Genomic DNA, 18,177 nt, shown 5'->3' with positions numbered 1-18,177 from the left:
TATTATGTTTTACTATCCTACCGTATACTAGGAAATTACATCTGGCCACAAAATATCATGGGATCTGTTGAATGTGAAGGGGGAGTGACAAACTGACATATTGAGCCTATACCACACACAGTATGGTATCCAAATATATATTTTTTCATTAATTAACGCCTTACTTGATCGAACGACGGCGTCACACAAAAGCATCAAGCTTGCAGATCTGCTACTTTTGAATTTGAAAAGTAACAGTTTTGGGTTTGGACATATGAGGTTTCCACCTGACAGAGTCGATAAATACAGTTGGGTGCCACCGATATTGTCCCTTATCATTTGACCCATTTAGGCCTGACCTCAACATTTTTAAAAATCCTTCTAAATCCTCCAGTTTTCTGAAATAAATATTTTCACGATTTTTCAAAAATAGCAGACCTACAAGCTCGTAGCGCGCCACTCGGTGGCGCGCTATGAGCTTGTAGATCTGCTATTTTTCAATAGCTAAATTATAACATAATGTTTAAAACACCAAAAGGGGTTCCCGCCCAAAATGGGTTAACTGTCCTTTTGCGCAGATCACGCAAACCTCAGCAAAAAGAAAAGGACAATATCGATGGCCTCCAACTGTACAGTACTTATCAAGCATCAACATATGGACAATGCTTTTACATACAGGTACGAACCCACCGACTGCCGCAACACGACTAGAGCCAGAGAATGTTTGTATTGTATTTATTTTCTTTGATAGCCGTCGGGGGGGCCTATAGTGTGTCAGCAGTTGGTCTTATTTTCTTTGTTTGGTTTGTTTTCCCTCTCGGGGAAACGGCGCTGTTCGCCACTGTCTCCAACACCGCAGCGAGAGTGCGGTTCTGTTGTCGTCAGCTAGCTATAGCTAACGGAGTGGCAGGTGGACGTGGAAGATGATACGACAATATGTTCCATCATTTTGTCACACCAGCTGCTCTCGTGGCGCGCCTGCGTTTCGTTCTGTTGTGCTTGCACTTCTCGACAAACTTGCGCATTGTCCCTGTACTTTCTTTTCTTGTTTAGTTTTTTTGTTCACACGTACAAACTAGACACCCGAGCCATTTTCTTGCGGAATTTTCTTTACTTCGACTTCAAGGTCATTGTCACATCACAAAGTTTACAGGTGTCTTGTAAATTCTCTCTCTCTCTCTCTCTCTCTCTCTCTCTCTCTCTCTCTCTCTCATTCTCATTCTCATTCTCATTCTCATTCTCATTCTCACTCTCTCTCCCTCTCCCTCTCCACCCCCCCCCCCCAACAGCAGCTGCTCCCCCCCTTTGCCCTCTCCTTCGACAATGGGAAAAGCCACAAGATTAGCCGGAGGAGGAAGATGTGTGGAATGTTTTGCCGGCACAATTATGTCGCCATGTCAGCTCATTAGGCAGTACAAAATGGGAGCAAAATGCACGGGTGCAAGCCGTGACCCCAAGTGGGGGTGGCGGGGGAGCGGAGGGGAGGGGGGCCTGGAGCATACAGGGGGGGGGGGGGGGGGGGGGGGGCATGGTGAGTGAGGGATTGTGGAGGATGAAGTGGACAGGGAGCTAATTTGACTTCATAATGACAACGGGGGGGGGGGGGGGGGGGGGGGGGGGGGTACCACTTGAATGGGCAGAATGGAGGAGCCCAAAGGGGTCAAGTCTTATACCCACCCACCCGTCCCAGCCTTCCCCGAGCTGGCTCTGCGGTCCGACACAGCCAGACAGAACCCCCCCCCCAATACCCGCCCACCACCCTGCGGCCACGCCCCGCACCCTTCTGTGCCTCGTTCAACAATGATTCACTGAGTTAGGACATGGAGAGCGAGTCCGCGGCAGCACAATGCACTCTCTCTCCTTTACAAACACATAATGAAGTCTAACAGTCTCTCTTTTTCTTTGTGTGTGTGTGTGTGTGTGTGTGTGTGTGTGTGTGTGTGTGTGTGTGTGTGTGTGTGTGTGTGTGTGTGTGTGTGTGTGTGTGTGAGTGTGCGTGTGCGTGTGCGTGTGCGCATCCCCCCACCCCCCACCTGCCAACTTTCCAACTCTTAACAACAGCCTTTCTCACAAACTCTTTGAATGCCCTTCTTTCCTTTTGCCTTTTTTTCACCATAAATCTGGGACAGTTTTTTTTATCCGCAGCAGCTTGTTAATGCGAGGTTAGTTGAAGCAGATGGACCCATCCTCCTGATACATAAAAAAACAAAGGTACAGATAGAGAAAGTCAGAAAGAGGAAGGTTGCGTGCGTGCGTGCGCGTGTGTGCGTGCGTGCGTACGTGCGTCATTTGGAAAACATATTAACACTCTCCCTGTGGAGAATTGATTACCGTGATATCACTGCAGGGATTTACACTAACCTTTGAAGCATCGCCCGGTCTCGCATGTATGTTCGTTTCATGAAAAGCCACCTTAAAAAAGTTGTGATCGTTTGTCGTCGTGTTGAACTGCCGATCAACAACAAAGAGCGAAGGAGGAGCGCTCCGCTCTGCGCCGCCATTGCCCGTTGGAATGCATTGAGCCTCAATTTCCCAGAAGCCATTGCAAGCCAGTGATAGGCGTCATCCTCGTCACGATGTCTGATGGAAACCGTGTATGTCTTAAAAGTTATCAAAAAACGGCGAATGAAACATGTAAAACAAAAGACGGGTTTAGCTTGTTTAGCAGGGAAAGACAATGGGCAAAAAGTCGGGTTTAGCGGGTTCTGCAAGGAAAGTGTTAACCCCCTTATGGCCACCCTAATTAACAGTGGATTGTGCCTTCTACCTGCACTATTCATATTTTTAATTCATAATTTTAATGCCAATAGAAAAATCTGTGATATACACATACCTCATTTCAATGGGGCAAGCATATAGTATAGACACCCAGTCCTGATGGTGCTGGTAACTTCCGAATTCCGAATCTGACCGTCAATCATTTCCGGTTCAACGGATGTCAACATCCGCTATCTTTCTGCACTGTGTGTCAGAGTAATCTGTCCCTGATGCTATGCGATCGTCGTTTGTTTTCATAACTAAGTCAAATTAAGGTCTAATCAAGCCCCTAATATCGCATTTTGAGCAGCTACGCACATAAAGACTGCGTGCACGCGTTTGGATTTCGGCCGGTTTTAGGTGGAGAACATCGGCCGTTAGCCAAACATGCTAAAAGTTGCTACATAATTTAAAACAAACCCCCGATTATAAGGAATAAAACAATTCACTACATCAATACCGTAAAGGGTAATGAGGGCCTAGGCTAGTCGTTTTAGCTCCTACAGTACGCCTACCTAGAAGAAGCTTCATTCAAACTTGAATCACTTTCTGCGTCCTTTTTTGGGCATGTAAGTTAAAATTGTGAAAACAGCCAGTCCTGCAGAATGCGTGCTTTGTCGAAGATTTTTTTTTTCTGAGGGGATGCGTAATTGTGCCACTTAGGTATTCAAGCCTCTTAGAATATTTCCATGCTCTACGCTTTTTTTGGAAGACATCCTAGTTAATCACTGTATCCATCTTTGAAACTCAGGGTATATCTTTCGCCAGGTCCACAGAATCGCCCCTAACAGTCTCGACTCAGCACAAGGAAAGTGTTCTTATCATTACACCAATTCCAATAGCTGTCATTTTCCAAGCGTGCTTATATAGTATGCAATATATAGCTACCTTGTGATTACATAGACAGTACGTGTGCTTAATAATGCCTTAGAGCAGTGGTTCTCAAACTTTTTCAATAGTATAATAGTATAGTATAGTATAATAGTATAATAGTATAATAGTATATTGTTTGATTATTTTTTGATAGTTTGTTATAATCATGCTTTCATTGTCTGTAATTTTCTTCTGCTGTCTATCTGTGGTGTTGATGAAATGTCTGTACAGCACTTTGGTACAATGGAAATTGTTTTAAATAATATAAATAAAGGTCATTTGATTTGATTTGATGTCAAGGACCCACATATCGACATTTATTAGTCTGCGGACCCCCATTTGAAATGATATGCCGGGACCCTCATAAGAGAAGATTTTGACGGTTCTAGCAGTGATTCTCAACCATTTGGATCCTATCATTTAGGTGGGGACCCCCTGGAACTCCCTCAAGGACGCCTGGGGGTCCCCAGACCCCACTTTGGGAACCGTGGCCACTGGCCATAGACAATGCTCTGCGAGTTCTACTATACCGAAACGATAAAGTTTTGAGCCTCCCACGTGTTCTTATTGTGCAGAAAACGATATGACTGCGTGTGCAACAATAGGATGTTATACGGTGCAGGGCGCGTATCGCCTCACGCAATGCACTTTGAGTAGACGATAAAAGAAAATAAATAAATAAGATAATAATAGCCTGGCTCACCTATACGGCCAGTGGTGGAAAGTAACTAAGTAAAATTGTACTTAAGTATAGTACTTAAGTAAATACTGTACAAAGTACAATTTTGAGGTATTTGTACTTTACTTGAGTACTTCCTATTTCCAATATTTTTTCCTTCTACTCCACTACATTTCAGGGGCAAATATTGCATTTTCACTCCACTACATTTATTTGAAAACTTTAGTTACTAGTTGTTACTTATTACTATTTGTTACTATTTGGACTATTATTATTCCAAAACATACATTCAGCCCTATATATATTTCGGCCATTTGGAAATAGCAGACCTACAAGCTCGCAATGTGTCGCATCGCGATGCATTTTGAGCTTGTAGATCTGATATTTTCAAAAGATTTTTTATACATTTGAAAACTTGAAATGAGACATTCTGCATAAAGAGTGCTTTCTACTTTTAAGTAAAAAAAATTGATACCAATACTTTTGTACTTTTTCTCAAGCTAATTTTGAATTCCAGAGTTTTACTTGTAACAGACTATTTCTATATTGCGGTATTGACACTCTTACTCAAGTACAGCATGCCAGTACTTTTCCCACCACACCGAGGCAGAAACCCACTGAGTCTCAAACTGCACCGGTGGCGGAAGAAGTACTCACATTATTTAAGTAAAAGTATCATCAATACCACAACGTGCAGATACTCTGTTATACAAGTGAAAGTCTGGGTATTCAAAATGTACTTGTGAAAGTGACAGTACAAAAGTATAGGCATCAGCATAATACTTGAAGTACCAAAAGTAAAAAAGTAGCCATTACACCGAATATAACCCATTTTGCAAGTTTTCAAATGAATAAAGATCCTTTGAAAAACCATCTGAGATGTAGTGGAGTAGACGTAGAAGTATTGGAAAATTGTAAATCATCCAGTAAAAGAAAAAATACCTATACAAATGCACTTAGTTACTTTCCACCACTGAACTGCGCACACACGCGCACACACACTAAGTGGGGCGCGCAGGGCTGGAGGGATCATGTACTACATGAGTGTGTGTGCGTGTGCGTGTGTGTGAGAGCCATGCTGAGGAGGGGTGTTGACAACAGCACACTACAAAGCCAGAACATCACATCACATCACACACACCCCCCCGGGCCGTTTACAGGGTGCTCACTACACCTCTCCTCCTCTCAATACCTCGTCCTCGTGGCTATGGCTGAACAGAGTCTGTAAATGAGACAGAGGGCTGGGGGGGGGGGGGGGGGGGGGGGGGGGGGGGGGGCGAGAGAGAGAGACTGAGTGAGACTGAGAGAGAGAAAGAGATATGCTCTTCATTTCAGGTGCATTTCTTTCGTATCTGTTTGTTTTAGTGTGCAAGGTCATTACATAAATAAATAATGGTGCATTATTGGTGAGAGAGAGAGAGAGAGAGTCGAGATATGCTCTTCATTTCAGGTGCATTTCTTTCTTATCTGTTTTAGTGCGCAAGGTCATTATACAAACGTAAATAATGATGTATTCCATTCACCCATTCACACAGACCCGATGGCGGAGGAAACTGTGCAAGGCACCGACCTGCTCATCGAGAGGAGACACTGTAAAGGAATAGTTTGCCCCCAAAGATGACTTATAAAAATAAAAAAAAATGGGGTGTGTAGTTAATAGAAAATTAGTCGTGTTTTTGGGTGAACTATACTCCAATATCTTCATACTTCAACCCTTGCGGCCCTATTTTCGGCGTCCAAAACTAGCAAAAATAGCCAATCTACAAGCTCACAACATGTGAGCAACTGAAAAAACTGTCTTTGAAAATTTTTGAACATCTCGAAATATTGAAACTGTGAGAACTACACGGATTTAGAGGACATTAGAATCGGCCTCTCGAGTTTTAATGGTTTTTATGTTGGTTGAGTTGTTGTATGGAGAAGAAAACGCAGATAAGCTGTCGTCTTGTTTTCTCTGCTTTGTCCTCCATTCATCTTCACACATGCAAGTGCACACACATGTTTGCATTACTAGTATTGTATATTCTTATTGTATTAACTTCAGTATACTAGTCTAGAAACATTTCAGAAAAGCAATTTTATGAATGCCATTTTAAAATGTATATATTTTTTTAAACCATTTACCTTGTAGGAGGAGGAAAATAAAATCCTTACAATGTCTTATTTCCAGTATTCTACTATACTATACTATACTATACTATACTATACTATACTATACTATACTATACTATACTATACTATACTATACTATACTATACTATTTAAGTATAGTAGTGCACGCATGCACGCGCGTGCACTGAGTTCATTATCACTCAACAAAGGATGTGCAGGGCGCGGGGACAAGATAATTGGATGTGACATCTAGCATCTCTCTGCAGTCTCCCGCAATGAAACGCAGAGGTGTCTGGGCCTAATCAGAGGGCCTTGGTGTTGTGTAATAATAATGACACGTACTCATCTTTCTTCAATTTCTTTCTTGCTTCTTCCATCCAGGGACCGAGATCGACGCAAGGCACACACATACACGCGCGCGCCAGGGTGAAATCATCAGGAGACATTGAACACATCTTCGCCACTTTCGGTGGGAAAAGGAGAAGCGAAGTCTAGACTCAGGTGTGATTACGCTCACCATCAGAACATCATGACTCATCGCCCTCCTCCTCGCCTCCCTGTCACGTTGCCCGCCGTTTTCGCCACGGCGCTGATCCTCATCCTCCTTCCCCACGGCCTTCTGGGTAAGCCCACGGAGGGCTCGGCGACGCTGCAGAGGGTGAAGCGTGGCTGGGTGTGGAACCAGTTCTTTGTCCTGGAGGAGTACACGGGCGTGGAGCCGCTGTACATCGGGAAGGTACGTGGAGATGGCGCCATGCAGTGTGAGACGTGCGAGCGCGCAATGAAAGACACACGCACACACCACCACACACTCCACACGTGCATACACACACACACGCCACACGCGCATATATCACACAGTCACACACTCACACACACAACACAACACACACAAATAAACACAAACTTCACTGTAGCTCACGCACCCACACATAAGTTGGTTGATTGATTGATTTAATACTTTATTAACACAACAGTTTGCAAAAGGTACAGAGGTACATTGATTAAGGATGACACCAAAGACCCAGAGGGCTTGTTCCCATTGTATTCAATTCATCAAGAGATTAAAAGACGTACAATAGCTGTAAAAGTATATATTTACAGAACAAAACTGTCTTTTGGAAAGCGAGACGTTCTGGCCCGGTCCAGTTGCAAATTGCAGCGGGTGATCTATTATGGCGGTTTAAAGGTTTTGCAGGAGGGTAGGAAGTCGCACTTTGTGACGGATGGCGGTAGGGCATTCAGGTCCATGCAAGACTCGAGGCTTCTGATTGGTCTGTGGTGTGGGTTGGGAACACCGTCCTATCAATGTGCGGCTACTGCTGTTGCCCTGCTGCAACCGTTCAGCCCCTTATCATTCACTAAACTCACCCCACACAGCTGGCAGTTTAGTGGACTACTGACTCAAACTAGTGTTTACTTTTTACCGTATTTTACTCTCGAGTATCGAACTGGCGCTATTTTTTTTCAATAGTAAGAAGCAGGAGTCAAACAGGAGAAACCAGGCTACACGGGCACTGGTATTTTGAAAAGCAGGCCCATTGCAAGTTGCTCTGCTCTGTCCTCTTCCTCTACCATCCTGGCATAATGAGCAGGGGCTAGCTGAGTCCTAGGTGTAAGGTGGTCTAGTAGTTTGTTCTGAGAGGTCCCTCGTTTTTGTTTTAGTGCCCTTGAGGGCACGCACGCACGCACGCACGCACGCACGCACGCACGCACGCACGCACGCACGCACGCACGAACACGCACATACACAAGCAAAGGGTACAAACTGAAGAACAATAGATTCAGTATGGATTTTTCTTTTTCTTTTTTCTTTTTTTCTTGGCCCACTCGCTGGAACTTAGGCACCTTTGACCTCACGGTGCCCATGTGAACACAACAGCACCGCAAGGTGTTGCAGACTAAACCTTTTTATTTTTTTGATACACTGCAGTGGAACCATTCAAATTCAAGACGGGTGCCGCACGTGGTGGGGGTTGGGTTGATGTTTTCTGCAGTCCGGGGCTGAGTGCACGAATACAAAGGTGTGTGTGTGTGTGTGTGTGTGTGTGTGTGTGTGTGTGTGTGTGTGTGTGTGTGTGTGTGTGTGTGTGTGTGTGTGTGTGTGTGTGTGTGTGTGTGTGTGTGTGTGTGTGTGTGTGTGTGTGTGTGTGTGTGTGTGTGTGTGTGTGTGTGTGTGTGTGTGTGTGTGTGTGTGTGTGTGTGTGTGTGTGTGTGTGTGTGTGTGTGTGTGTGTGTGTGTGTGTGTGCGTGCGTGCGTGCGTGCGTGCGTGCGTGCGTGCGTGCGTGCGTGCGTGCGTGCGTGCGTGCGTGCGTGCGTGCGTGCGTGCGTGCGTGCGTGCGTGCGTGCGTGCGTGTACGTGTGTGTGTGCGTGCGTGCGCACAGTGGCTCCGAGGAGCACTCACGAAGGGGCTACTTTGATCCCTCAACCGTTAAAATCACCTGAGCATTTCATCAATAATTGTAAACCTAGTCATTGATTTGCCATGAGACAAAAAAAACAAAAACTAGTATCTATTCTAAATAAGGTTTGGTGTCTATTGTAGAAGAGGCATTTATTCATATATCATATCACATTTATCACAGTTATTATCCAGTGCATTAAAAGTATTAAGTATATGTCTTGGTTGGAATAAAACATGATCATCTGTATTAATACTTTTTTTCTTACCATAAAAGGAATAGGTTTTTTCTATTTTCCATAAAGCCTCGAGAGCCGATTTCCCCAATCACAGAATGCGACAGAAAGGCTTTAAAACCAGACCGAACAGTGATTTGAACACGGTTACACAGTATGTCTCGTTTGTTTTACGCTGATCTTAAACGGATGCCGTGGAAATCCCTTTTCTCCATGTATTTCCCCCGAAGGGGGAAACGCTGTAGGATAGCAGCACGTTTGACTGCAAACCCACCTAATTAACGTTATGGAATAAAGTCGCTGAAGGGAATACTGAGGCAGTGTGGCTCTGACTGTACCGAGGAGTAACAAGTCCTCCGAGAGTCTGTCTCCTAGAAAAACCTGTAGCATTGAAACAAGAAAGAAAAGAAAAGTACTACATCTGTGGTAGGCTATATAATCAAATGTGCCAGCCCCCCCACCCCTGACTTCCCTTTTTACCCATTTAGTATATGCTTCTGCCAACAGAGCGCCTATTTCCAGTCCCTGGCTGCTCCTCTGTTCAGTTCGGACTCGGAGGCTGAATCAAATGAATGGCTCTGACAGGGCCAGGCTATTACTTAGACAATCTCTCAGGACAGAAAGGCATTCTGGGAATATGACATGGTGGCATGCACACAGTAAAGGATGTCTTAACTCCCCTCCTCCCCTCCCCGGTGCTGCTCGCTTCCTTTTTTCTGTTTCTGATCTCCTCACCTCAACCGCACCTCTGTCGAGACAAGAGGCACAAAGAAGACTTTTCATTTTGAGCTTTGGGGGGAAGTCGAGGCCCAAGCATCTGAGCCTGTGGAGAAGGTGTGGGGTGGGGGGCATTTCAGTGGTGGAAAGTAACTAAGTAGCATTTACTTAAAGGGGCATTCCACTCATTTTCAACATTTTACTATGCCATTAATATACCTTAGAGCTGTTGTGTGGAAATAATAAAAAAGTCCCCCCTTTCTGTGTTTCCTAGAACTAGAGGTCTGAAAAAAATCATTAACATGGTGAAACACATCTTGATGATGTCATCAAGATGCGTTTCACCATGTTAATGATTTTTGAGTGGTGTAAACCACTCCTACAACTGGCTTTTGTGTGCATAAAAAAATGACCATGGTTGCTATGTTCAAAATAATTTCTGACGTAATTAAATCACACCCGGGTGAACTGGATGACCGTAGCAACCGTGGTCATTTTCTCTGCGCAAAAAAAGCCAGTTGTGAAATCACATCCGGGTGTGATACATACATTTATCAAAAATGATAGCTTTTTTTACTTAACATATTTTGTGTGATTTCATTACGTCAGACATTACGTCAGACCACAGCTGATCATGCTATATAAAACCTTACACCACTCAGTTCACACGGGTGTGATTTTTTTTATTTTTCATACTTATAGTTCTAGGAAACACAGAATGGGGGGACTTTTTATTATTTCCACACAACAGCTCTAAGGTATATTAATGACATAGTAAAATGTTGAAAATGGGTGGTTTTCCCCTTTAAGTACTGTACTTTTGAGGTATTTGCACTTTACTTGAATATTTCCAATTTTAATATACTTTTACTTCTACTCCACTACATCTCGGATCCAAATATTGTACTTTTACTCCACTACATTTATTTGAAAACTTTAGTTACTATAGTTGGTAGTAGATTTGGATTATTATTGCAAAACATGCATTAACTAGCCTACTTCAGCCCTGTATACATTTCTGCCATTTGAAAATAGCCGATCTACGATCTACATTGTGAGCTTGTAGATCTGCTATTTTCAAAAGATTTGTATACATTTGAAAACTTGAAATGGGATATTCTGCATAATGACATGATGAATGATGTACATTTTGATTTCCAGACTTTTACTTGTAACAGTATTTCTATATTGCAGTATTGATACTTTTGGAAGTACTTTTTCCACCACTGGGGGGATGTCAGTGGGAAAGCAGGTAATTGACTGTCTAGCGCGCTCTCCTTTCATGGATGTGGCTGGAGGAAAAAAAACGGAAGGATCATCCGGGGAGGAAGGGAATAAGGGGAGGTGGAGAGAAGGGCTCGGTCTCTCTGTAGCGCCCAGTAGACACATGAGGGGCTGCTGAGGCTCACAATGGACTGTTGATTATAATATCTATGTGGAGCTGGAACAGAGAGAGGGAGAGACAGAGAGATGGTAATAATAAGATCATCAATCATTATTACACTCTCTATAGGTGATTGTACATATCCAACTGCTGCTATTTGTCTTCTTTTCCTTTTGTGTTTCTCGTTTTCAAATTGCTTTTGATTGTGACTGCTATATGTTCTTTTTTAATCTTGTACTGTAGCTACAGCACTTGTTGGAACCTTGTTTTTAAAGGTGCTATATAAATAAAGTTCATTATCACTATAGACAAAGCTTTTGGAGGGGCTTTGTTTGCATTTAATTTGTACCATGGAATGCAATGATCTGATTGGCTGAGCACGGAATGTGATGTATGATGTAAGTGAGAGCGCCCCTCACTTTTTTATTTTTTATTAACACATTTGATGCTAAGGATGAGTACTCGTCCTATCAAATAAATATGCTAAGGCGTTTTATATCGATTTTTGTTTTAATCAAAAAATATCACTTACCCCAGGGGTTCCCAAAGTTGGGAAATTATATGGTCGCGAACGACCCTGAAAATGATTTGTACCAGGGACCCCCGAAATTATATATTAACACCATGGAAGCCCGGGGCGGAGTTCTCCGTCAAGTTCAAGGTCATGGTCAAGTGCCCAAGCCGGAGATTGATAAATAGGACGGAGATTAATGATATAAAAAATGATCGCATCGCTCTAGAGCCTTGGAGCACTTGTTGCCCATTCCGATGACGTGTCAAAAAGTGACACGTTATCGAAAATGTTCCCTGCCTGTTTAGCGGACGAAAACGAAAATCTTAAAACGATCATAACTCCCGATCTAAATCATCCCGTCTAATTCTGAAAAAAGATCCTGTGTTTGACGGCCTTCCGCGGTCCAGTCGCGATAGATTTATTCTTGTCTCCCGTTGTTGTCGATCGACTCTAGAGTGGTGTGGCTATTGTTAGCTGCTACACAGACATGCTCAGCAACTGCCGGTGCGCCAGTAAAAGTTGTCCGTGCGCTATAAATGATGGGCACATGGATGAAATGGATTAAATAGTTCCGGGCTACTAAGGTGTTAATGGTCGCGGACACCCATCTGAAAATGCTTTGTACCAGGCACCCCCAGAAGAGAAGATTTGTGTTAAACACAGACGCAGGCTGGTTAACTAGACGCAGGCTGGTTATGCCTGTTAAAATAGCCCAAACTGACTGTGTTTTGGCTTACAGCACAGCACAGCACAGCGGGGCACAGCACTGTACAGCAGTTGTGATGGTACCTGTCGTGATTGTGAACAGAGCATTGCAGCTGCCTTGCCTCTGGGCCCCAATGCAGTTGCGTTGTCTGCGTAGCACTCGTAACGCCCCTGGGTAAACATTTCAAAACACTTCCTAGATTAAAAAAAAAATACAAAATAGCAGATGTACAAGCTCGCAACGTGGCACAAAGTGACGCGCTGTGAAGAAATGTAATCGTTAAAATAATGTATTGAAAATAATTGAAAATAATGTATAGTTGCAGCCGTATACCTTCTTTGCAGTGGTGGCATACATTACACGCAGACACTGCATTTTAAGCTCAGAATCCTGAGTAACGACAGCATAGCCTACAGACCTCAGAACTGTAAAGATGTTAAGCACTGTGTTTAGTTGTCAGCCGGGGTTGTGCGGCATGTTTAAGTCGCATGAGGTTGACAGGCCCTCGCTGCACGGCCGCCTCCCGTTGATTATATAACTACGCAGATCTCACAAAGAAAAAAGGTGTTGAATGCTCATCAACAGGGCTGGTATCTGCACTGGCAGACCCACAAAAGCTTCCCGACAGCACCCAGGGGTGCCCGTGGAAACGGATCAGACTTATTAGTGAAGCTGCACACTACTGTGCACACTATACACTTGAGCCCTGTACGGCATTGTCTTGCAATGAATAGTGGAAATAGCCAGTCTTACAAGCTCTACAATGCGCCGGGGGGGATTCTCGACAAAATACACTAGTGTTTCAAAACTGTTAAAAACACCTATTTTTTTTTTCTATTTTTTTTGAGGAAAGGAAAGGATAAAAGGGTACAATCAGCTGGGGACGGGTAATCAAGGCCTCACAGGTTTTGAGGGGCAAAACTGAGGGGCTACGGTGGCCATGGCCTTGGCCTCTGTTTGTTTTTACGGCCTTGGCCTTTGTTTTTTGGGGACAATAGGGACAGGTTTAAAGAGTTTTGAGTTACATGTACACAGCTGTACGTCACTGCTCACTGTTTAGAGACCCCTGTGGATGATGTAACCACTTAACCCCTCCAAACTTAGTAAACTGGAACTGGCTCTGTACGCCATAAATTGACCTACAATGTGAGCTTGTAGATCTGCTAGTTTTGCCTAATGTTCCAGCCATTTGATGAGGTCTGGCCATATATGGAGCATGGCTTGAGTGTACAGGGTTTGATGAGGTCAGATCAACATATGTAATGTCAGAACAGGTCAGCTCCATATATGGAGATCTAAGGGTGGCAGCGGGGGCAGTGTCTTAAGTGTACAGGGTTTGATGAGGGCCTTGAGAACTCTACTAATAACTTTGGGGTTGGCCCATCTAGAATTTGAATGGACAGGTATCAGTCAAAAGGGAGACATTGAAGAGGAAGGACGGGTGGGGAGGGATCAACATAATGGAATATCAGAACAGGTCATATCCATGATGGATCAGAGATGATGATCCATTATTGGCACATTTCAAGACATTTAGATTGTTCTACCATGGACCGGCACCACTACTAATTAAAACAGGTGTGCGCATCCTCCTGCACAAAAGAGTACAGAAATATTAACAATAATACGCTTTAAGTAATTTTGTAATTTTTCCATCTACGCCTTCCCTCTTAGCTTTCCAATACTAAATGCATGCTAGTCCAGTAGACACCATGAATACAATAATACTGTTCTTAAAGCTTTTTCTTTTTTAAGAGAGAGAGAGTGACCTTCACCCTTTTTTTCAGTGGTTTTTGAAAAATGCATGTTGCGGTTTCCTCAACCCTGTGTACTTTATTTTGCAAACATTTTCTTTGAGGAAAATGTCCATCACAAGCCTGCATGTTGATGACCCCTGCTCCGGACAAGTGACTTTTGTGAAGTGAATGGGAAATGTACTTGGGATGTCAAGCCCTGCTTATATTATAACAAAGTGATTCCCTGGCCTGATTACAGAAAAAAATTACTTTTAAAATATTATTTAAACTTTCAGCTACAACAAAAAATAATTATATACTGTAGGTGCAGATCTGCATAATGCACCTAAAGGCTGGAGAACACCATAAACAGGAACAAACACCATAAACAGCAGTTGTACAACTACAAGACTAGTGAAAAGGAAAATTCAATCCTCGCAGTTACTAGTTGTTAGTAGGTAGTAGTTAGTATAATAATTGTCTCCACCAGGCCGAAGGCATGGGGAGAGAGTATGTTTTGCACTCCGTCCGTGTGTGTGTGTGTGTGTGTGTGTGTGTCCGTCCTTCCGTCCGTCTGTTACCAGCTAATCTCCGGCACCGTTAACCCGGTCGATGCCAAACTTTGCACACACACTCCCTGGATGCCAACGATGAACCTCTGCCCCACATTTTCCAGAACGGCCTGTTATAGCGCCACCATGAGGCAGCTTTTCACATGTTTTACCTAAAACTGCACCGATCTGCGTGAAACGTTGCATGCACATTCCCTAGAGGCCAAGGACAAATCTTTGACCTGCATTTTCCGCATCTGCCTTTTATAGCGCCACCAGGAGGCCGACTTTTGTAAAACACATTTTTTGATATTACTCCTCCAGATTCTGTCCAAAATCGTTACACAGTATCTCTATGGTCATGTGCTCAAGTCGGATCTGTCCGATATTTCATATTCCATCCTAATTGGCTATAATTTGCTTTCAGTTTGCAAGATTGCCCCGTTTTGAACAAAAGCCTCAAATCATGAACGCAGCATGCAATTTACGTGAAATCTTTCACACATTTTCTTACTAGGCTGAGGAACCCTTTTCACATTGGCCTGTTATAGCGCCACCAACAGGTTGATTTTTGCAAAACACATTTTTGAACAAAATGCCTCAAATCATCCAATTGCCATTAAAGGCGTATGAAGAAATGGCACCCTTTTCACATTGGCCTATTATAGTGCCACCAGGCACTCTGCATTTCCTCAACAAAATGAAGAAAATTGTTGCAAAAAACTAACAAACAAAAAAACATGTTTATATTAGTCCTAAACATTTTGCCAAACATCTCACACAGTCCTATCCTCCTGGTGGAGACCTGTGCCCAGAAGGGCACTTTTTCTAGTTATGTTCTGTTATGGATATGGCCGAATTTAGGCCAAGGAGTGTTTTTCGTGCAAAACGAATGCTTGGAATGGATTCAGAATCATGAAAACCCCCTAGTTTGACATGTCACATGCTACTTAAAGTATGATGATTTTTTGTCATATTGGTTGTCTATGGTGTGGTATACAAAAATGGCCATAACCTTTTTTGCGATGTTTCCAGCAGAGCAGACTGTGGACCTTAATGACCAAATTAATAGAAAAAACACAAATAAATAAAAATAAAATGTCATGACATCACAGGTTAATCTCTATTCCTTGAGCTTTTGGGAATGTGTCTCCCCGGCTATTACGTCTCGCTCGAAGGACTGACTGAGACAAGTAGCTGATCCTATAGTCCTGAGGGCGTGTCCACCCCACTCTTGACATGCAGTCGTGTCATGCACACAGCTGATCCAAATCAGAGGTGTGAAGCAGATGAGAAAGGAATGGTTTGCGGAACCGTTAATGCAATACGATGGAGGAAACAGCCGACCTAAAAGTAACGAGTACTCTTCAGCCTTCCTAGAAATGTGGTCCGTCTCCGTCTGTTCTTCTCTCTCGTTTTATTTTATTTATTTCTTGTTTTATAAAAAAGGTTCTCCTCTTCAAATAACGCAGCATTTTTCTGACTGCGACATGAGGGTACAGCCTGTTTTGCGGTTTTCTCTCTGCAGTGATAGTTTGTGACTGAAGTGATGGCGGTGCTGCTGCTAGTCTCACAATAATTATGCACATTTTCACTTCCATTCCACATCAAGGAGATTTGTCAATCCAACTTGAAACCCCCCCTTTTTAGTCTGGCTTTCAACACAGTTTGAAGTTATTGTTTGTTGTTTGCTGTTTTTGTTGTTTGGTAATTGTAACGTGCCAGTCTGGGGATTCGAACTGGTGACCTTCCGATAACAAGACCGCTCCGCAAACCGTTCGGCCACCGCTGCCCACAACATTTCTATCTCTGTGTGTGTGTGTGTGTGTGTGTACACACACACACACACACACACACACACACACACACACACACACACACACACACACGCACACACTACCCTCGCCCCTCCCCTCTCTGACATGCAGCTATCAAAGTGATTGCCGTCTTTGATGCATTCAATGAAACTAGCATAGACACTTGTATGGCCCAATCAATCAACTCAGCGATGAACCCATGTGAAGTTCAAAGGGATCAATTAAGAGTTCCTGCTGAGCTGGAACAGACAGAGGCAACCAAGGGATGAATGTCAACATAAACATTGGAACAAAACCAAAATACAGCCAGAGGGTGTCTTTCTGCAGGAAAACAACCCAGCACAATTATATAGTGGCTGATAGAGGGAAAGAATGCTAAATATACATATCATTTTGAATTTAGGCTTAAATGTTGTCTATACTACCTTTTAAGCAAAAATCCTTGAATTGAGGTGCTTTTTTTTCCACCACTGCCCCCACAGCTCCACTCCGACATGGACAAGGGCGACGGCTCCATCCGCTACATCCTGAATGGCGACGGCGCCGGCACCACGTTCACCATCGACGACGGCACGGGCGACATCCACGCCATCCAGCGGCTGGACCGCGAGGTCAAGGCCCAGTACCTGCTGCGCGCGCAGGCCCGCAGCCGCCTCACCGACCGGCCCCTGGAGCCCGAGTCCGAGTTCATCGTCAAGATCCAGGACATCAACGACAACGAGCCGTGCTTCCCCGACGGCCCGTACCGCACCAGCGTGCCAGAGATGTCCCCCATAGGTAAATAAAGAATCGCACACGTGTATAGTGAGGGTCGCCTTTGTATGACGAATGCCCTACTTGATCATGCTACGGCGTCACACAAAAGCACCAAACGTAGCAGATCTTTACAAGCTCAAAACGCATCTTGAGCTTGTCAATCTGCTAACTATTGCTGAATTTGAATCCTGACAAGTAACAAGTTTTGGACATGTGAGGTTTCCACCCGACAGAGACGATGCGCAAACAAACATAGGCGCGCAGGCCAAACAAAAGACAGACAGATAGATAAACAGACAAATAAGGATTGGCAGGATATCCACAGGGGCAGATACAATTACAAAATTGCAAAATGTACCATGGTAATAGTCCGAGCAGGACACAGGAGTCATGCACGCCCCCAGCTGTAATCAGCCGTCGTGTGTGTGTGTGTGTGTGTGCGTGTGCGTGTGTGTGTGTGTGTGTGTGTGTGCGTGTGCGTGTGCGTGTGTGCGTGCTGGATCTCTGCCACCACCCCAGGCTCCACCTCTCTAGTGCTCGCATTGTTCTAAAGTTATAAACTGAAATTCTACGTTTGGCACGCCTCTGAAGTTAAACTGAATTACAAAAATGCTTTTTGTACCCGCTCGACCTCGACCTTTTGTGCCGCATTGTGTTCCCCCGATTTAGCATGCGCAATTGCGCATGCTAATCTGTCGTCTGTCGTAATAGCTGCAAGCCATCAACGCCAAGCATAACTGTATTCCCTTTGTTGCGATAAACTCTTAAATCTAGGCTATGACGCTGGCGTTCCTGACTGAATGGAAACTGTTTAGAGGCTACAAATAGAGAAAGACAGTGGGGCCTATAGACAAGAGAGAATAGTATTCACTGATTCACAGATTTGTTCTGAGCGAAGTGTCTGTTATGAATAGCTGGTGAAGTACATGATAGCCCCACAGTGCTGCCACTGTTGCT

The 18,177-nt window shown here is 43.9% G+C and overlaps 1 protein-coding gene across 2 annotated transcripts in view; it reads left to right on the top strand.

Annotated features, from left to right (window-relative positions):
* The window catches only part of LOC306913113 (cadherin-20-like), a 106,210-nt gene that overhangs the window by 70,209 nt on the left and 17,824 nt on the right, over positions 1-18,177 (top strand). For both annotated transcript variants that reach the window (XR_013788486.1, XM_079489650.1), the window contains exons 2-3: positions 6,782-7,136; positions 16,947-17,241. Coding sequence is in view for 1 of the 2 variants with exons in the window: in XM_079489650.1 (XP_079345776.1) it covers positions 6,930-7,136; positions 16,947-17,241 (502 nt within the window). In the remaining variant the exon portion in view is untranslated. The remainder of the gene's footprint in view (positions 1-6,781; positions 7,137-16,946; positions 17,242-18,177) is intronic.

This window comes from Electrona antarctica, assembly GCF_951216825.1.
Source record: "Electrona antarctica genome assembly, chromosome: 20".
In the NCBI taxonomy this organism is placed as follows: Eukaryota; Metazoa; Chordata; class Actinopteri; order Myctophiformes; family Myctophidae; genus Electrona; species Electrona antarctica.
The sequence above is the reverse complement of the archived record's forward strand: the minus strand, read 5'-3'. Positions and strand labels throughout refer to the sequence as shown.